General features: G+C 50.3%; 1 protein-coding gene across 20 annotated transcripts in view; it reads left to right on the top strand.

Moving 5' to 3' along the window:
• The window catches only part of CACNA1D (calcium voltage-gated channel subunit alpha1 D), a 304,061-nt gene that overhangs the window by 250,177 nt on the left and 32,988 nt on the right, over positions 1-20,896 (top strand). For 8 of the 20 annotated variants that reach the window (XM_045493195.1, XM_045493194.1, XM_045493180.1 and 5 more), the window contains 8 exons: positions 6,097-6,180; positions 6,644-6,727; positions 13,951-13,995; positions 14,399-14,527; positions 16,768-16,833; positions 18,529-18,620; positions 19,690-19,849; positions 20,657-20,784. In XM_045493195.1, coding sequence (XP_045349151.1) covers positions 6,097-6,180; positions 6,644-6,727; positions 13,951-13,995; positions 14,399-14,527; positions 16,768-16,833; positions 18,529-18,620; positions 19,690-19,849; positions 20,657-20,784 — 788 coding nt within the window. The remainder of the gene's footprint in view (positions 1-6,096; positions 6,181-6,643; positions 6,728-13,950; positions 13,996-14,398; positions 14,528-16,767; positions 16,834-18,528; positions 18,621-19,689; positions 19,850-20,656; positions 20,785-20,896) is intronic. The other 12 variants (XM_045493189.1, XM_045493193.1, XM_045493196.1 and 9 more) reach the window with 5 other exon arrangements.

The raw sequence follows: 20,896 nt of genomic DNA on the forward strand, positions 1-20,896 counted from the left end.
TAGGTTTTCAGTCTCTAGAATAACACATCATGCTTTCTCAGGGAAACTTGCCTCATCGCTTGAGCACTGGAAGCACTGTTTTAAACAGAACCCGTTAGAAAGAATTCAGCCTTGCTTTTACTCTTAGGTTTCCAGGAGAAAGACTTTGGTTTTATTTGTTCTTGGTCTACAGCTTCTTTTTCACCTTTTATGGAAAGTTCTACCAGTTGGAGATCTCCTCCTGCCGTGCCACCTTTCGTTTATTTGACTTAGAAAAATGTCACTTGACTTTAAGACCAAACAAGACATGAAGTTTGTTAAACTCTGTTGGGCTAGTCAGCATATCCTCTCGCCTTCGGGGAGGGCGCGAATCCAGTCCCCTAGTTGTCAGTGTCTGTGGTTGAAGAGACTGATGGAACAGTGTCAAAGTGCACACACGACTTTGGGTCCAAACCCATACTCCCCGTTTGCTAACGCGAGTGAGTTCCTTCACTGCTCTGCGCTTCAGTTTCCTCGCCTGAAAAATGAGGGCACTGCTGGTTCTGTGTCACAAGGCAGCTGTGAGGGATAAAGAATCACTATCTGTGCCATGCTTAGAGAAGTACCTGGCATGTGGTAACATGCTGTGGACGTGCCGGTACTGTTACTCTGACCACCACCACCATCATCGTCAAGTAACGATGCCCCCTTGTTCTAAAACCGTAGACAGAGGAGCAGACCCCGGAAGGGCCGGGGGACATTTGACCCTCAGCTTCTTTGCTAGAAAAGCCCCAAACCATTAGAATGAAATGGTGACAGAATTCAGTGACCCGGTTATTTGTTCATCTGTGTGTAAGGTATCCGATGACACTGATTTTACTGAGACTTCGATTACAAAGTGATGGTTTTCACATACTCCACATTTACATGGAATTCTAATCCAAAACTGTTCCTTTCTTTAATTTGAATTAATTTCTATGCAATCTTTATCAGATCTTTGTGGACCAAAAAGAAAGGACACTTGTAAGTGATCACTTGGGGTGATTGCAGTGGGGTCAAATTTGGCACTTTATGCATGGCCAGATGTTATTTACTGTGACTTGTCCATATCTACATACATAAGCATTTCCTCCTTTTCCAAATTCATCTTAATTTCCTTTGAGATTTTTGGTTTGCTTCCCTGTCACCTTTACTTCTTTGAACAATATTTGTCTGGACTGTTGAAAAAGGTTGCCAAATAAGAACATCAAAAGGACTTGAGAAGATGCAACACGGAACATATCTCTGGAACATTCTAGATGCCCTTACCGTGTCTTCCCCTGCCTGGTGATTAAGCTCTGAAGTTTTTGAGAGCTTATTCTGGGCTGAAGAGAAGGCACACTCACCCATGGCATGTATGTGTGAGAGAGCGCACGCGTGCGTGCGTGTGTGTGTGCGCGTGCGAACATGCGCCTGCTAGCCGGCCAGCACACCAAGGGGCTCGTACACCCCTCTGCCCAGTAACCTGCTGAGACCAGACCTGGGAGGAGGGTTTGGTGGCATGTGATAAGAGTGGTTGATATCAAGAGGGAAATGAGTAGCTAATTTTTAATCACTGCTGATTAATCAGGGTTTTAAAATGAGTGATTTCCGCTAGAAATTGTGCTGCTTTGTTGTTTTGCACAGCAAGATATTTCCATAGCATAAAATAGCAATAGGAGCATCTCTTTGCTTGCAGAGCATGGCGTCTGCATTCACTGAAGCCAGGAGAGACAGATTTTATGTTGAGGAGCAGGAAAGAATCAATTCACCAGGAAACAAAGCTCTTCTTAAAATGCTCCCAGACTTTTCCTTGTTTTTCTCTTCTGGGTTGACAAAGCAAACCCAGGTGAGGAGGCTTTCACCAAGAAGTCAGTGAGGCCCCTCCTCCCTCTCAGAGGAGCAGTAGGGCTGAGGAACCCAGTTGTAGAGGCTGCTGAGGAAGAATCTTCCAGGAGATGGACACGGGGGACAAAGGGTTGGGAACCCTAGCCCCTGGGTCTCACCTCAGGAAAGCCCTTGTCTCTGGAATTTGTTGCAGGGCCCCTCGGGGCAGCATTCTCCATAGTGAGGGGAACACCTTCTAGGAAAACTTGTCAGCATCTGTCAGGAGAGATGGGCTTGCAGCCCTTCTGGGATACAAATCCAGAGAGTGAAGTTGGACAAAATCCTCCCTGATGGATGGACGAGGAAGCACTGTCAGGAGGATCGGTTACAAGGAGCTGTGAAACCTAACCATGGGGACTTCTGTCTTCAAGAGGCTAATGGAGAGGTGGGGCCTCCCAGGAGCACACATTTAGGGAGAAGTCCGGGATCCGCACATCAGGTCACCCCACCTCCACAAGCAGGGAGGGCCGAGGTAGGGAACCCAGAGCTGGGAGCTGCCCTGGCCGGCGAGGCAGGCTCACTGCGTGGGAAGAGGTGTTCTGAGTGTTGGTTAGGCCAGAGTGGAGGGTGGTAAGGAGCCGAAGAGCCCAGGAATTAGGGAAAAGCAAGCAAGCTGTTGAGTGTATTGTGTGCTCCCCAAGGGAAAACCCACCATCGGTGTTGATCTTGCACGCTCTAGACTGCGCTTTTGACTTGGAGGTGACTGTGCCATCCTCAGGTTGTAAATGGAAGAGAGGTCGTGATTTAAGTAAGAGATAAGCCACTTCCCCGGCCTTTCCCTCCGGTACTCTGAGGGGAAGCCACTGGAATTCTCTGATGAATTCTCTTGCTCCAGGGAGGGAGATTGAAAAGAAGGGCCTTTTCCAAAGTACTGGTTCCTGCAGGAAGTAAGGAGCACTTCCATTTTCCTGAGGCCCCTCTTTGTGCTTCCTCATGTCACCTGTCTTTGTTCAGCATGTGCCCGAGGCCAGGTTAGCTGCCTTGGCTGTGGGCTTTTCTCCAAACAACCACACTTTGTTCCCAGGTCTGCATTTTGATCTTGGTTCTACCTCGAAAATGTCTAATTTATACTCCTGGCCACTTGGGCTTGGGAAAAGTAAAGGGTAGTTGGGTTTGGGGGAAGAATAGAGTGTTTTGGTGCCATTCTCATACGTCCATGCAGAGCTGCAACACCATGGAGGCTGGTATCTTCTTCCGCCAGCCCCCCAGGATGGCATTCCCTGCCCCAGGGTCCCTGACAGGAATAAGGGCTCCTATCAAAGCCTGAGCAATCTTTTTCAAGGACATCCTCCACCTCCTGGAAAGAAAATTTGATACTGTTGTTAAGCTCTTCAGTGACCACATCTACTCTAGGTGATTTATTCTAACGCCAAATAACACTTGAGACCAAATATCTCTCTCCCTAGCCAGGACTTTGGGCCAGACCTCATGGGCTCAGACTGTGCCTATTGCCTGGGTCAGGGGTGTGTACCATCCGCCCAGGAGTCCTTTAGGACATGGGCACAATTTTGTGAGTGTAAGGGATCTTCTGAAGAGGGTTGACAAGATTGCCAAAACATTCCAGGGCCCCCAATGTTAAGCCCCTATTACATTGGTTTAAGGTGATTTTATGTACCACCATGGACCAGAATGGGCCAGTTGGTGAATAGTGTGTAGGCTAATGGGAATGATCTAAAGGTAAGTACTGATAATTCTAAAAAGCAAGGGAGGAGCTGTTTAGGAATAAAGTCCAAAGTAGGTATGCAGGTGGTGGCCTTGGCCTCAGGCAAACAGCCTGCTGTAACGGGGGTCGAGGGGGAGCAGTGTGCAGGGTGCAGAAGTGAGCAGGGGCTGGTCGTGTGCCCAGACAGGAGAGGAGGAGGAACTCGGGATTTTCAGCTGCTCTCTGAACCCTGGAGGCCTGAGTGTTACAGTGCCCTGCTGTCTCAGTGAGGCATCAGCCCCTCTCTAGAGGAGGTGGGAATGACCAGCATCCTCTCCTTAACTTTGGAATTGCTGTTAAATCCAGGAAGGGAAGGACGGGCTCTGGTCCTCAGAGTAGAGTCTGTGGCAAGGCTGCCAGTCAGATGCCTGTTGCCTGTGAATAAGGGAACCCGGCACTTGGACGATCGGGGCACCCGCACAGCAGCAGCTTGGCACCCCGACCCAGCTGCCTTGTGTGTTAGGAGGCCTTCCCCACTGAAGGAAGCCGTGGGCTCATTTGGGTTCAGGTGCGAGCTCTGTCTCCTGGCCAGCCAGCAGGACTGGCGTGCTCAGCGGGCCTAGTCTGGTCCTCACAGGGGCTGGCCTTGGCCCCACCTGGCAGCCAAGAATCATGGATCATTGGGAAGAAAAGCCAGAAGGCGCTAAATGTGGCGTTCGTGAAGACTTGTCCCATTTAGACATGTGCACACAGGTCGTCAGAATTGGTGCAGGCAGAATCCCTTTGTTTACCTGTCAGAGGCCAGAGAAGGGGGTCTGGGAGGATGGCAGCCAACGAGGTAACGTGACAGAGGACGGGAGGATAGAGGGGAGCAGTGGGTGAGAAGTCATGGCAGTTGGGTGGGAAAATCTTACATTATTCAAGATGAAACTTTTAAAAGCCCAAACCATCAGTCAGTATCATAGCTTCCCCATAAATGCACTTAGAGTGATCAACGGTAACCAGGATAAGCATCCCTACTCCAGTTATCAGGATGGCCAACATGTCCACATTTTCTATTGTGTCACCAAAGGCTGGGCTCTGCAGTGGCTTCCTTGGGGCCTGTATTGATCATGAGTTCATGGAACCTGACACTTCAAAGTACCTTCTGTTCTGGTTTTCTTCATCTGCACTAAGTGTACCCAGTTGTAAGCATGCTTGACCGCTTTTTATGTAATTCAGACCTGAAATTTTTTATTTCCGAAACATGTTCTGATTTCTTGAAAAGACATCATTGATTTGCAGACAGAATGTCAGGAGGCAGCAGGCATAAAATGTGTGAGCCCACAAGAGGGAATATGTAAAATGTATGCTGTAGATAGGGAGATAGATAGATGGATTGATAAGTCACAGTCCTAGGGACGTTGTGCCATCATGATCGCTGTAGGATATGGAGATCCGAAGGATGACAGGATGCTAGGTCGGTGGGAGAAAGACCCTGCAATATGTTGAGCAGCAGGCTCAAAGTTCCAGGGTAGATAGTGGGGTCAGTAGAGGAGGGGATGGAAGAGTCAGCACAGAGGGTTTTCAGTGGGGTACACCTGAAAAGACCCAAAATTCAGTGATGAGGACGTGAGAGAGAGAGGCAGAAGTGGACGTCAGGAGGATCTGAAAAGGTCCCTTCGAGGGGCTGGCATTTGGTCCGACCTTGAAGGAGGAAGTGGGTTTGGGTAGACAGAGTTAGGGCTAGGATTGTAGAGCCATCAGGAGCAGGGGAAGAACCTGTTGGTGGCTCTGAGGGCTGGCAAGGAGTCCTCCTGCCTGAAGGGTGGAGAGGGAAAGGAGGAGAGCTAGGGACCAAGGTGGATTCTCTTAAAATCAATGGGACGCTTAGCACATCATAACCCTTGATGGTCTGTTTCCTTTGTAAGACCTCCAGTGGGCTCCCTACACGGTCTCCTGCCCCCCAGCCCAGAGTGAGTTCCCCTGGCACAGCTCTGTGCCCTGGACTGTGTGCATTGCTGTGCCTCTGTCCTCGTGTGCCCAAGAGCTCTGGGAGGACAGAGCACACCTTCTGTAACTCTTGCATGCATGAGGAACAGAAACGGTTGCTGCTTTAAGGGCACAGAATGGAGAACGTGTGAAATGCCTGGTCACAGTGCTCTTTCACTGGGAAAGAGAAGGACGTGGTGTGGCTGGGGACCCCATGGAAGGAGCAGGGGGAGGGCCTGCTGACTCCCCTGTGTAAGGGCTGAAATCCTAGAAAGTGTGAAGTCGTGATCCCAGGCACAAGGGCAGGATTTCCGGGTGCTGCCCCTCTGCCCCTGCCCTGCAGATGCTCTGCTTGGCCTGGTACTGCTCAGGGCCATGGGTCTGCGCCGTGAGTGTGTGCACGTGTTTGAGTGTGTATGTGTGCCCTCTCTCACACATGCAGGTGCCCCCTATCCTGTGTCCCTTTCTACCAGTGGATGGTATTGTTGCCTCCCTCTGGCTCTCCCACCCCACCTGGTTGCCATGGGTGCTGCGGGGCCTCGGATATATCCCCGTATGATCCGTGTGGCGTTTCGTTCCTACGTGCTCATAAACGTCTGCCCCCTGCCTGCTCTGTCCAGGGGTATTTTAGTGACGCCTGGAACACGTTTGACTCCCTCATCGTAATCGGCAGCATTATAGACGTGGCCCTCAGCGAAGCCGACGTGAGTATGCGCCCACCGTGGCCGCCCGCCTCGTGTTCTCTCTCTGTCTGTGCACATTCCGCTCCCTGTCCCGCACTGGCATCACCTGGACAAGTCACAGGTCCCAACTTCACTTGATCTAAAACCAGGCATTTCTAATAAGAGCTGTGGACAAGAGGCTTGTGAGGGTAGAGCTTTATCCCAGGCCTTTCCAGACACAGATCACCTTTTGGAGGGCTGACTCCTGCAGCATTTCCCAAGTCACCGGTAGGCAGGGCGAGATGGGCGTCTCTAATTGTTTTTATTCGCTGTGTCAGCAGCAACACCCAAAGTGATGTACCTGTAACGTGTGTTTGTTTTAGGGTGATTTTTCAAGTAGCCGGGTAGCATAATGCTAGAATGTTCCCCTTTTATAACACTGTCCTTTTCTTCTTTTTTCCTGTTGTGCTTCCTCTCTGTGGCTTCTGAATGCTTGCCCTAACAGCACTATTTCACTGATGCATGGAACACTTTTGATGCCTTAATTGTTGTTGGTAGCGTCGTTGATATTGCTATAACTGAAGTGAATGTAAGTAGCAAATTTTGTGTCCTGTAACGTGATTGTTTTTGTTAAGTCTAACACTCGGGTGCCTAGAAACTCTATCCGTGGGCCTTCCTACACTTTAGAAATTCGGACGTATGCTTGTTTTAAAAGACGAACATTTTGTAGTCGCCCCCTTCCCTCACCCCACCCCTCTCCCCCAAAAGAGAGTGGAGAAGTAAATTGTAGAATTGCCATTTTGGAACTAAAACATTATTTTTTTTTAAAAAAAAGTTCTTGTTAAGTTCTTAAGGGCTTGGAGTTAATGTATGTGAGTATGTGAACATTATCACTCACTAGCTGTGTGACCTTGGCTGGTCACCTGACTGCTTTGAGCCTCAGTTTTTCTAGCTGCAGAACGGAGTTCATAACGTGTGCCCTTGTACCCACAGCAGTTCTGTGAAGGCACAGGAGGGAAACTTCACAGCCACGCCATGAACCCGTGGCAGCTGCTGCTGTGTCCTCACCTGTACCTTGTGTACCTGCTGAGTCTGGCTGGTGGCACTGGGGAATACCCGCTGTCCTAGCTCCCCAAACGATGATGTAGGTCGAAGGCTGCCCTGGACCAAGGGAAGGGGGGCCTCGTGTGTATTGGGAGAGGGTGTCCATTCTCCATTGTTGCACTTGATCAAACCCTTTAGTAAGGAAACAAGTGCAGTAGCAGTGTGGTAGGTGGAGTGACCCCCACCCTTCAGGAAGCATCCTAAGAACCCTCCTTCACGGGGAGCACTGCCTCCTGCCAGCTCCTCTTGCATCTAGCCCATGCCTAAACCAGAAAGATGTGAAGCAGAAACGGCCCTGCTCGCCTGGTCTGTCCCCAGTTCGTCAGCGAGTCTGAGTGGGTGTCCGACGTGTGTACCCCTGTTGTGTAGAGCCCGTCGTGGGGATGAGTGGAGCATGGGGTAGGACTGCTGTGTGGTGTTGGCTTTCTGCTCCGTGTGGCCAGCCCAGCCCTCCTCCCCAACCCCTGGCCGGGAAGAGGCCTCCTCGCTCTGCCTGGCTGACATTTGCAGGGTTGTACAGCCCATCCTGGTGTCCAGACAGCCTGTATCAAACAGGGACGGTGCAGTCCCTTTTAATGCCACTGCTTCGGGGCCAAGCTAATCCTGGAGCACAGAACAGTGGGACAGCTGCTGGCCTGGCACTCCTCAGGCCTGACAGTCAGTCCTGGTCCTGGTTCAAAACTGACTCGTTGGACCCGGGGCCTCAGTTCCCCCCATGGATCGACTGGGGTGAGTGCTGTGTGCCCTTCCAACTTCATAGGTATGTTGGGGTGAAATTTTGTGAAAATATCTGCTATAAAACCTAACATATTAGGGAGATACAAAGCTATTATTCCAAGTGTAGATTTTCCGTGGACAGATAGGTAAAATGGACTATAAGACAGGTCCACGAGGGTGTGATTTAAGCCTCATGACACCCAAATCCATGCCACGACAAGGCAGCAAAGTGGTATTTTACTAGACTTAGGAAGATACACCCTCCCTAACCTCCATAAGCCCAGACTTACGTAAATTCCACTTTATGTGAAATATTCCATAACTCAGCTATAAAGTTGTCATTCATAACGTGTAAGTTATGCTCGGTTATAAAATAATCTAATGCTAATGGCAGAACAGCAGGACCCTAACTGGGCTGCCAGGGGCTCTCTCCTGAATTTATGACCAGACATACGCCTGCTTAACCGTCTCCCGATGTAAACCGCTTACAGCCTTCATCAAAGTATGCTTACGTGGAAGTTCTGGAACAGACCCTTACGTAAGTCAGAGATGGCCTATAATGGGGATGAAAATTGAATAAGCTACAGTTTCAGCAGGTCTCCCTGGAGTGCTCTGTGCTCAAAGTGATGTGCAGGCAGTGGGCATAACTACTTAGTTTCTGGGTACCAGGATGTGGCCAAGGTTTGTTGGCCGAGCCAACAAGCCAGCTCTCCAGTGCCTCAACCACCCGCTGGCTGGCAGGGTGTGGCACTGGTGGCCTCGGTCGACAGCACGTGCCCAGCTTCCTGGCTGCCCTTCCGTATGCTGGGGGCAGGCGTGCACCACGCCCATCCCCTCTAGCCCAGCCTTGCTCATCGGTGTCTCACACGTGTCCTCCCTCGTGTTGTATCGGACAGTCAGGAAAGCTGCAGGGGTACAAGAACCCACACTGGATTTCCTAGTTAGCACTTGACTTTGGGGTGTCTGCACAAAGCAACCTTTCACTGGGCCCATTTCTGGCACTCAGTTGGACTTTCAAAATCACACTGGTGAACAGTCTCCTACTGTTTTCTAGTCGGTGACTTTCCCTGCGGTCAGATCTAGCCTGAGACAAAACCTCCCTCAGCTGGTGGCCAAGCCGGTTGTCCACTCTGGTAGAAGTAGAACCCCTAGGGGAGATTGGCAGCTCTGTGCTGGGCTGCATTGCACAGCGATTGCTCAAGGCCACCTTCTCATTCACTCAGTCTCTCCCCGCACATGTCCTGGGCACGTAGAATTCGCGGGTCATGGACACAAAGATAAAAGAGACCAGATGTCCTCAACCCCTGATGGTATAACTGGGTGGAGCTGGGAATTCCTACATCGCCCTCTCCTGCGCATGCCTAGTTCCCTGGTAGAGCAACTCACATCATACCCCTTGCTGGCCTCATCCCCCAAGACCCTGGGCCAGATCAGCTTGAACGCCCTTGGTCCACATTGGCTGTTTTTAGCTGCAATAAGTCATCATTTTTTGCGATAGTTAACCTGCTGTGCTCTCTCCCCCAATCTCTGTCGATCTTCCTTTTCTGTTACCTAATTGATTTTCATGTTGGTTTTATTTTTAGAAAATTGTAGCGGCAAGTATATATAAACATATATACGGTGATGTCGTTAAAGCAAAAGCACTCTAAAGACTGTATACTTGTTTTTGGCTTCCCCCACCTGTGGTTTTCACTGAGTTTCACGGGGTGTGCTATGTATGGCTCGGGGTCATCTAAATTGTTTCCTTTCCCCTGTGTCCAGTCTCCAGCTGGGGTCTGGGCCAGGGCCGTCTTGGTCAGTCACGCTTGGCTCTGTGACTTGCCAACATAGTCCTCGAGAATGATTGATCTGGCCCGCAAATGAGAAACCTAGCTTGTGCTTACACTGTTTGCAAAAACATTTTGGATGGCCCTTTCTGTTGTCCTGCTTGATGCTTACCCAGCCCTCTCCTGCTGCCCCCGCCCCACATACCCTACCCTGCTCTGACCATGGTCTGATGGCTCTCGAAGACTTGTCTTTATCACATCTGGTCGTAACATCACCAAGCTGCTAAAATGTCAGATGGCGACTGGTAGGCTCGCTTTTGCTCCCCCTCAGATGCCTGTTGGTGCCTTGAATGGGGAAATGACAGAGCACCCCATTCTCCTTAACCCGGGCAGTGGCTGTTGCCAGCACGGAGTCTTTTCCCACTGCTGTTATTGCTGGAGAGGCAAAATATTTGTGCAGAAACCGTGACTGCCTTGTTCTCACTTACTGAAGAGCATGTGAAAAGTCAGTAGGGAGCGTACTCCCAGGGACCCAACAGTTGTCCCTGACCTGTCAGGTACCCAGTTTGGACCAGGTGACCAACAGCTGTGCTCAGCTTCGGGTTGTTCAGCTCTCCATTCCAGAAGCCAGCCCTTTTCCAGGGGCCAGGTCACTGATTTCACAGACTCAGCATTCCCATATACAGAAGCTGCCTCTCCCAGCAGTGTTATGTGCCCAGTCAGAAGTAGCCAGAGGGAAGTTCCCCATCCCATCCCCTGCAAAGAGTGGGATGCCTTGAGTTAACTGGTTCTGGGATGCCGGTTTGCTTCCTGTCTGAATTGGAAAACCACGTCAGCTCAGCCTTCCCAGGAAAAGATGGGAATTAATACAGCAAGTGCAGACTGATCTTTGGTTGCACTTGGGAAACTCAGGGCTTGTTTGGTTCCTATAGTTGCTGGGGGCTGGCCCTGGCCCTGCATCTCAAGAGCCTTTCACTGGCCTTCCTGTGTGAAGAGGCCGGAGGGAATGTCAGGAGAGCTCCCAGGGATCTACAGAGATTTCTGGGCCCCTGCATATGGTTTGGCCACCTGGGGCTGAGGGCAGTCTCTCTGTGGGGCTCCCAGATGAAGACACTGGCACCTCATGGTTAGAAGGAGCTGCCCAGGCCCACTAGCCCAAGGCCAGGGGCGGCACCGCAGTCCCCTCTGTGAGGACCGGCCATGCAGCCCTGGCGATTGGTTTTGGAAAACTCTCCAGGGAGTGAGCTCTTTTCCAGTTTCAGCCTCTGAGAGCATCCTGTCATTGATTCTGGAATCGCATAGAGAGTCAGCTCACCCACGTTCCCACCGCACACTTCACAGCCTGCTGTTTCTGAGCCCCCCCCCCCACCCCCAGGGGAAAGATGGGGATGCATTCTAACCTGTTTACATTGTTAGAGTACTGAACCCTCATCAACTCCAGTAGAACCCACTGCTCAGCTGTAATGGCCTAAGTGGGCTTTTCTAGGGGCCCCACTCGGTATGGCCAATCCACACCTTAAAGGAATTTGCTGGTGTGAGTGACCATCTGAAGAGTGCCCAGCTTTACCCCGGCCTAGGACTGCCGCTCCCCTCTAGCAGGGCCTTAGAATCACCTGGAAGCTTTTCTTTCTTTATTTTTTTAGTGTATTTATTTATTTTTGAGACAGACAGAGCATGAGCAGGGGAGGGGCAGAGAGAGAGGGAGACACAGAATCCAAAGCAGACTCCAGGCCCTGAGCTGTCAGCACAAAGCCTGACGTGGGGCTCGAACTCACGGAGTGTGAGATCATGACCTGAGCTGAAGTCGGATGCCCAACCGACTGAGCCACCCAGGCGCCCACCTGGGAGCTTTTAAAACTCCTAAAGCCCCGGCACACCCCAGCCCAATTAGAGAAGAATCTTTGGAGTGGAACCCAGGCAGTAGATTCTGTCAAAGATCCCCAGGCAGTTGGAATGTGCAACCCAGGGTGAGAGCTGGCCCGCCCTTTGCATCTGGCTGGCATTTGTAGTTTGGGCAAAGCCATCTTTAGGGTCCTTCCAATCCGTAAGATATTTTGGCAACTTGCACCGTCCCCCGGTGCGGCCAGCAGCGTCCTCCCCTGCACCTGTGCCCCCTGGCCGGCGTGGCGCTGAGCGCAGGAGAAGGTGTCGCAGGCTGCGCTGGGGGTGCACGTGGATTGCTGTGCTGTTTGTTGTCTCTGCCCTTGCTGCATGTTGTGCTGACCTGTCCCTCCACAAATGCTGTCTTGTCCTCCTCTTTGTTTTCCTTTTTTTAAAAGGATATCCAGGGTTTCAAGTTCCTACTCTAAGATTTGCCATACTTCAAAGATACCAGTTGGAAAAGGGATGTCCCCCTCAAAAGTCAGTTTGGCTGCTGACTTCCCACATTGTGAGGGAGAGGGGGCGGTGAGAGGTCCATCCGACTTGGAACAGGATGTGGAGGACAGGCAGGAGGACCTGGCTGTGGCCAGGTCGTAGCCAGAGAGTGTCTTCCCCGACCAACAGACCTCTTATTCTTGCAGGTTGGACATCTCCAAAGTATAACTGTAGAGTGCTCTGTCTTGTGCACCCTCTGGCCCCCTTGAGCACAGGCAGGCAGGGGTGTGCACGCTCACACACACCCTTATACTCATGCCCTTGCACTCTGGCTACATGCGCGCGACCCAAGCCTCGTGCTGACAACCCTGAGGGAGATGGGGTTGGGAGACAGAGGTTTGGAAAACTAATTCCTTCATTTGTTAAAGTCAGAAGTTAAAAACCATCATCTGTCCCTTTAAGGGGATGTTCTTTGTCTTGAGGTGAGAGAAAAGAAGAGGAAAATAGAAACAGTGACAGGGGCTTGGACTGTGCCATTGGAGAGTTTGCATTCTGAGCATCCCGGGTGAACCAGGAACCCCCTTTCCACCCTTTCAGAACCTGTCAGTCCTGGGCTTGTTGTCACACTGCTGAATTTCAGTAGTGATGTGACATGCCCAACTCTTGTTTTCTGTGATTTTTATATTTGGTCTCAGGAGGCAGCTGTTAATAAGAGTGAGATTCCAGAACGGAGCCCTTACTTTCCCTGTATCCCCAGGGAGGAGAACCCCTCCCTCAGATTTGTGTGCACATCTATGTGTGTGCATATGTACCTTAGCTGTGCAGACACACCATGCAGAAGGCTCCCTAGAAACCCTGGGGAACACTCAGCAGCCCGGGCCCCCAACCAGAAGAGGCTCATTCCTTTGCCAGTTACCAGGTAGACCAGCTGCTTCCGTGGAGCTGGTCCTCCTAAAGGGAACAGAGAGGCTGTTCCTATTTCTTGCTCAGTCTTCTGTTTAATTTCATGGTGCCTCCTGACGTCCGGAAGAGCTTGCTTACGACCTCTTTCCACTCTCCTAAACACTTACTGAACATCTAATGAGTAAGTGCCTCATGCAGGGCACCAAGTGGAGTGAAGCAAGGTCCCGCCCTCAGGGGGCCCCCAACCTGAAGGAGAGGCAGGTGTCCCCTGGGTGGCGAGCCCTGTGGTTCAGCCCCCTGGGGCCCAAGTGAGAGGCACCCAGCCAGACCTCGGATGAGGTGGAAGTATGGGAGCTCAGGGCGGGCTGGTCCCATGCTGCTGCTTCCCAGGAGTCACACGGTGCTGAACGCCGTCCTCTCTGCCAGCACTCTGGGCTGTAGGCTGGGCATTAAAGCCCCTCTCCCACCCACACTGACTTGGTTTGCTCACCTCCACCACAAGGGCTGTAGGACACCTTGCCCAGGCACGTGGCCCGGGAGGTGTGTGGGCCATAGGCAGGTGCCAGTCTCCCTGCCCCGTTCAGTAGCCTCATTCTGTTCCTCGGGGCTAGGGGTGGCCTGAAGAGCAGTTCGTTCCCTGGACCCACAACCCAGCCTCGGCCAAGAGAACTAGCCTGCCCGTGAGATGCAGGGTCCCACCGTGCATTTCTGTCTTTGGGAGCAACTGAGGTCCTGTAGTGTTCTCTTTCACTGGATGCCCGCCCACCTTGGAGCATTGTGTCCCAGGATGTGAATTAGAAAGTAGCGTGTCTGAGCCTGTGTCCGAGGCTGCCCACCCTCAAGTCCGGGTCCAGGCAGAGCCCCTGGCATCTTCTCAGGGAGGGAGCAGCTGCATTGTCCTGGGACGTTAACCACACGTTGTTATAAAGGGGGGAGGGGCCCATCCTTCTGAACCACTGCTTCCTTTCCATTCATTAATACATTTTCAATCTTTGATTTCTTAAAGCCAACTGAAAGTGACAATGTCCCTGTCCCCACCGCTACACCCGGGGTAAGATCAGTGATGAGTCCCCCCCGGGGCTGGGCCTTTTCCTTGACCATGCTGAGTTTTCCACTAGTGTTTCTGTATTCTCCATGATTGTCCTTCCAGAACAGTGTCTGCAGTGGTTTGCATTCATCATCAGTGTCCAGTACTCTTGGCCAGCCCGGCGTTCTCCTCTTAACACACTAGACCACGTGGGCATGCATGTGCTGTGTGGACGCGGTTTTCCAAGCCCTGTGTTGTTAGCATGTAACTCTTCCTTTCATATCATGCATTTGAAGGTGAAAAGGCCCTAGAAACACATCTTCAACTCTTACCTCTGTCACCTTTGTTTGCATCTGTTGCTGTTTTTCTGAAAGTGTTGCATGTTCTACTTTGCATTGGGTTTGACCTCTCCATGATAACCCTTCAGAACTCTGAAGAGAGCAATAGAATCTCCATCACCTTTTTCCGTCTTTTCCGAGTGATGCGGTTGGTGAAGCTTCTCAGCAGGGGGGAAGGCATCCGGACACTGCTGTGGACTTTTATAAAGTCCTTTCAGGTAAGAGCCCCACAAGGGGCTTATCTGTTGCTCCTGAAGACCACATGTGAACCAGTGAGCATCCTCTGTCATGGAGGACCCAGACTCCCTTCGGCATGGCCACTGGGATCCCCTGAGTCGATAGAGGGAGTGGAATGCAGAAGGCACCTGACCCAGCCGGACTCAGTGAATCAAACAGGATCACTTGCTAAGAGGAAACCAAAGGCAGTAAGGACCCACAGCTGAGGACAGGTGTAACCTTTCTAAGACTAGTAGAGATGGGGAGCCTCGAAGCCCCTCAGTCCTCCCTGGGATACTCAGTGGTGAATGGTGACATCTGAGAGAGGGCAGGTCCCAGCTGACCCCTGCAAACCTAACAGCCTCCTGCCAGGACAGCTTCTTGGGCTGCCATGGCCCTATCTGTTGGCCGGTCTACACACGAATCAGAGACCCCTTCACCTGGGCCGGCACACCATCACGGAGCAATGTGTTACCCAGTGCCTGGAAGGATCAGAGCGTTGAGGACATTTGGGCATAAGCCAAGCCTCCCTTGTCATCTGTGACTCTCCAGGCTGGTGCAGGCTGGTTCTAGTCTATCCCTCAACCAGGACCCGGCTTCTCCAGTACTGTCTAGTACTCCATCCCAGACGTTCTAGTCTTCTAGATGGAATTAACTGAGGACAGGGTACAGATTCTCATCAAAAAGATTCACCTATGTAGGGGATTTGTAGCTATGTGCAAATCATGAATCTTTCTCTGTTTGACTACCTTTAATTTGAAAGTAATAAACATTCACATTGAGAAGTAACACCGGTTAACATCCCACATAGCATTTTTCTGCAGTGGGTGGGATTTTAACACATAAAGGGAAGGGATGGCATCTGGGGAAGGGGGTAGATCTAAAAACTCAAAGAAGGAAAATTCCAAATCCTGGCAGGGGAAATGAGGTTGTAGGAAGAACCAGGCACGAAGCTCTGAGAGAGAGCAAGTGGGGCCTCACGGGAGCCTTGGTCTCGGTAAGAGACAAAATCCCAGATGTTTGTTATTAATATAAAGTACCAAAGTCTGAGAACGAACTGCTGTAAAAAATGGAATCGTTTTACGTAATCGTGTCATCCTCGCTTTTCAAGAAATTATTAAAGTTTTCCTTTTTAAAGATTTGGTCGCTGTAGATAAATTCATTTCACAGGGTGGTAGTTCACAAAAACTGAGAAACGGTGCCAACAGAATTCTGAAAGACTCCGTCATCTAGGAAGAAAATGCGTGTAGGTGTGGTGAGGAAAGCCTGGAACTAACTCTGTGGGGCTCTGGTCAGCAGTTGGCAGTCACAGATCCAGAGCTGGCACAGGTCAGGGAGCTTATAGCCACTGGCTTTCTGGTGGCCTTTTTTGAGTAAAAGGGAAAGCGGATGCTTTAAGCATGTGTGCTTGGCATTGAGTTCAACAACCCGGCCTTTGCCTGGAGGCGTGCCACGTGCACAGACATCTCCTGTCACACAACATGATGTAGAAAAGCAGGTGAAGATCATGGATTGAAGGACCCGACACATATATGTGTATTTAACGTTCAGTCCTAAGGAGAACCCAGGTTTGGCCACCACCCGGCTAGCTCCTTTTCTTCCCTGACCCAACCCCCAACTCTGGTTCCTTCAGGAGGTGTTCATTTTAAGAAAGCTATCTTGCTTTCTATAGCAGCATCTGGAAAGGGGTTCTTCTCCTCTGCCCCAGCAGTGTCATTCCTAAGACCTCCCCTTAAGGAAATACTTCAGTAGACACGGGAGATTTTGCATAAAGATGTTCCTCTGCAACGTGATCTACAGTAGCCCCTCGCCCCCACCCCAAACATGTCAACAAAAGAAAGTGGAAGCAATCCAAACATCCAGTGTTCTGGAATGGTTTGATCACTTTGATCACTAATTTCACAAAGGAATCTAATGATGGATGTAAACGTTGTTGTGAGGGTGATGGGTCTGCATTGACACTGTTTCGGATCAGGGCACACTGTTAATGATAGTGGAAAGCACTTCTGCCTGTAGCTTCATAACACTAGGCGTACAGATGGATGGTGCCCTCAGGACTGAAATCATTGTGCTGAGCTGTGGTTTAAAAAGTCCTTGTTCACTGTTGGCGTCCTTTCAACACAACCTGGAAAAGAGAAGCGTGTGGCCCTGTGTTGGGTCTTCATTCTGCACCTGAGCAGTCATGGGGGGTGGAGGGGGACACCAGAAGCTGGTACTGAGCCAAAGGCTTCCTCTCTTCCAGGCACTGCCCTATGTTGCCCTCCTCATAGCCATGCTATTCTTCATCTACGCGGTTATTGGCATGCAGGTAAGCACCAGCCACTTTCCCCCAGCTTCCCCTTCTCTGGGTAGCCCCAGATCTGTGGCAAGATTGCCTTGGCCAGGCAGAATGGAAAGACAGGGTTGTGATTTTCCAGCCAAACGCCTTGGCTACTGAAGACATATGGAGATGAGAAGGACGTGCCTCTGTAGGAGAGCACTCCACAGGAAAGCACCTGTGCCAGGGAGAGCCAGGCTCAGGAGCCAGCAGAGGTAGGGATATGCCAAGGAAGGCTGGGTTTAGTGGTACTCCTCACCCCCCAATCTGAGTCCTGGGAGACTCAACTGATTGAGAAAACCCACAGTTGGTTTAGCAACAGGAAATGCGGCACTTAAAAAAAGCTGTAGTTGTTCTAGTTTCTGTACTGACGTAACTGAGAAGATATTAGTGATACAGAAGGCTGTTTATAGTCCGGAAAGTTAGGTTTATCGCAACCAAGTGAGATTTTTACTTGAGACCGGCGGCTCCCAGATGCTGGGGCTGGGGCTGAACTGGAACCATTAGTTGGCATCGGTAGCACCCCCTTTAAAAAAGAAGCATGAAACCAGGCCTTTCTGTGACCATGACTGAGGTGCCACAGGATTGTTCCCTGCTTCTCCTGGAGTGGAGGAAAGGGATTGGGGCTTCATTCCCTGATGAGCCCCAGTGGAGTAGGTGCAGCCTCCAGGAGGAGAGGGGGATGGAGCACAGCCTGCTGGACCCCCTGGGGGGTTTCTCTGCCACATTCTCTGCTGGCTTGGATGCTGTCTTTCAGATAAGAGGGATGTGAGTGTCAAAGAGGTGGGGGACTCCAGAGCAGAGAGGTGGCTGTGCTTACTTATCTGAAGGCATAGGAACATTGGCAGTTCGCTAGGGATCTTATTGGGAGTTATGAACATAGAGTCGACACAGTTGAGCACCTGCAGCTCAGCATGGGGTGCTGTGTGCCCTGAAGGGTCTTCGATGACCTGGTGTCCTCCCACAGAACAAGAGCGGTCTCAGGAAACTGCACACTGCATATTGCACGTTCCGTCACCGGTTCACTCGGCAGGCTTTGCCGGGCATCACGCTCTTCTAAACTGGCCTGCTCCTCCAAGTTCCACAGCTGACTTCCCCTGGCCCTTCAAGTAGAGGCCGCCCTCCTTTCTGCAGCTCACCGGCCCCATGCTTGTCTGCAACCCGATCTTTTGTCTGTGTACACTCATGTTCTTTTCATTTCCTGGAGCTCCGGGGCCGTGTTGCCTCTGCTCCTTCGCAGGCCATGCTTCCTCTGCCTGAACACTGAGTCCTCCTCGTCACCTGACCAGCCTCTACTTTTCCTTCAGTTCTGGGCCTAAATGTCACTGCTCCAGAGGCCTCAGATACATTATGTGCTTCCTTGTCCATCTGGATCATCCCAGCTGTCCTCGGGGTGGGGGCTGTCTGTCTGATTTCCTGGTAGTTACTCCCTGATGCGAGGGTGTGCCTGACTTCAGCACCGCGCCACCAGTGGTTAGCACCCTGCCTGGCATGTTTGTTGAGTGAATGAAGTGCCCAAGCACCATGAGAAAGCCCTAGTGGGTGTTGATCAAACTCTTGTTAGTTCTAAATTCACATGTGGAATCTGCTTTTTGGGTAGTTTTTTGCAGGGGAGGGATAATTGTGGGGGTTTTTTATTTGTTTGTTTGACAAAATCTTTATTTCCCTAAAAATTTTTCCACCTAGATGTTTGGGAAGGTTGCTATGAGAGATAACAACCAGATCAACAGGAACAACAATTTCCAGACCTTTCCCCAGGCGGTGCTGCTGCTCTTCAGGTGACTTCATCCCACGAGGCACATCTCTCTCTCAGCTCCAGGCTCCAGTGTGACACGGGACATGTGTTTGGCGGGGCCTTTCCTGGTTGATCATGGTGGCTTTTTGTATTTGTTTTGAATTCTTGAACAGAGACGCTGGCATGTCAGTCACAGAGGAACTTTCCTGGATGGGGAAAATTGCTGTGGTCATTCAGACCACGGCTGGCTTAAGAGTTATCCCTTTGTAAGTTAGTAGGTCTTCTACTGCCACCAGGAAAATGGTAGGTTATATGCTGACACATGAAACATATACAATTTCAGATTTTATAGGATTGTTTTTAACCCCCGTGAACTTTGTGAACAAGGTGCTTTGAGGTGAGAGAACTTTCTAGAAGTTATACACGTACTTTCTAATGATTCTAGTGATTGAATAGCAAGTCATTTGCCAGTTGGGTGGTTTCCAGTTCTTTGTTTCCAACAAAATTGAATGGGTATCTACTCAAGTCAGGTGTTAAGTCATTAAAACATAATTAATAATTATTTAAAGATTGGAACATGAGCATTTAAAGAAGAGAAGACACAAAAACAAACATGTTTATGCAAAAAGAATTGATGTGCATGTATCCAATGATTTTTTTACTTTTTAATGTTTATTTTTGAGAGAGAGACAGACAGACAGAGCACGAGCAGGAGAGGGGCAGACACAGAATCTGAAGCAGGCTCCAGGCTCTGAGCTGTCAGCACAGAGCCTGACAGGGGACTCGAATCCAGGAACCATGAGGTCATGACCTGAGCCAAAATCAGATGCTTAACCAACTGAGCCACCCAGGCACCCTTCAAATGACTGTTTTAAATCAAAGGGAGCTGTAGCAGGGCCTCTGTGGACTCAGAGACGTTGCATTTGAAAATAAGTAGGAATTTCAATTTAAGAATTTTCACTAATCTGAAGTGCCCTCTCCCCCAAATTACTTAGATTTTGCTCTACTTAAAACTTTTGTTTTTAAAAAAAATCTTAAAAATTTCGTAAAGGTCGAAGCTTCAAATTCCTTCTTCTTCTGCTAAAGCCCTTTCTCTTGTTAATCTAAACAAGGTGTGCCACAGGGGAAGCCTGGCAGGAGATCATGCTGGCCTGCCTCCCGGGGAAGCTCTGTGACCCCGAGTCAGATTACAGCCCCGGGGAGGAGTACACGTGTGGAAGCAACTTCGCCATTGTTTATTTCATCAGTTTTTACATGCTCTGCGCATTTCTGGTGGGTGATCACGAGAGCTCCCTTTCTCAATTGACAGGTGCTTGTATAGCATTTGGGATTCAGATCATGAATATTGCCCCCATCGAATTGCTGTGGGGTATTTTTTTTTTAATTTTTTTAATGTTATATTTATTTTTGAAAGAGTGAGAGTACGAGCCGGGGAGGGACAGAGAGGGGAGGGGTGAGGGGAGACACAGAATCTGAAGCAGGCTGCAGGCTCTGAGCTGCCAGTTCAAAGCCCAACATGGGACCTGAACCCATGGGCCTCGGAGATTACGACCTGAGCCGAAGTCGGCCGTTTAACCAACAGAGCCACCCAGGCACCCCTGCTATGGGCATTGTATGTTGATGAGCACTCTAGGCTTCATTTGGCAGTTGGAGGTTTTGCTTCGCCAGGTGCATGACCATCACCTTCGTTGTAAACAGGGGCTTGAGGCTCACTAACAGGCTTGGGACACTCACCAAGCTTCTTAGGGCTGCTGGTGTCTTTATAAAAAGTTTCAAAGCCACCGCAGGTAGCAGTGACCTAACAGTGCAAGTTATTTGGCGGCAATGAATGTGCTTCAAAAAGGCAGGATAATACAGCCCCCTGACTCCCCCTGGGACTATACCAAAGTCATTTTGGAAAGCTGGAAGCCTGCCTTGTTCTTAAACATTTTCCAGAAAGAAAGTTTTTACTGCCTCTCGTAGAAAAATGGGTTCCAAACGTTTCATGACCCTTATAATTAGGAGGCCCTTACTAAGGTCTAACCCTAGCCATTCCACTATGACAGCTGCTGCTTCTTTGCCTCTGATTTGCCTTTTCAGATCATCAACCTGTTTGTAGCTGTCATCATGGACAACTTTGATTATCTGACCCGGGACTGGTCTATTCTGGGGCCTCACCATTTGGATGAATTCAAAAGAATATGGTCAGAATATGACCCTGAGGCAAAGTAAGTTGAAAAGGGTTCCGTGTGATTTGTGTGGGCTGTTTCTGGAACGTTGGCCATGATTTCTGTGGAAGGCAGGATGGGCTGAGAGCTCAGGCCAGCCAACGCTTCCCTG

The sequence above is a fragment of the Leopardus geoffroyi genome, chromosome A2 (assembly GCF_018350155.1).
Source record: "Leopardus geoffroyi isolate Oge1 chromosome A2, O.geoffroyi_Oge1_pat1.0, whole genome shotgun sequence".
Lineage (NCBI taxonomy): Eukaryota > Metazoa > Chordata > Mammalia > Carnivora > Felidae > Leopardus > Leopardus geoffroyi.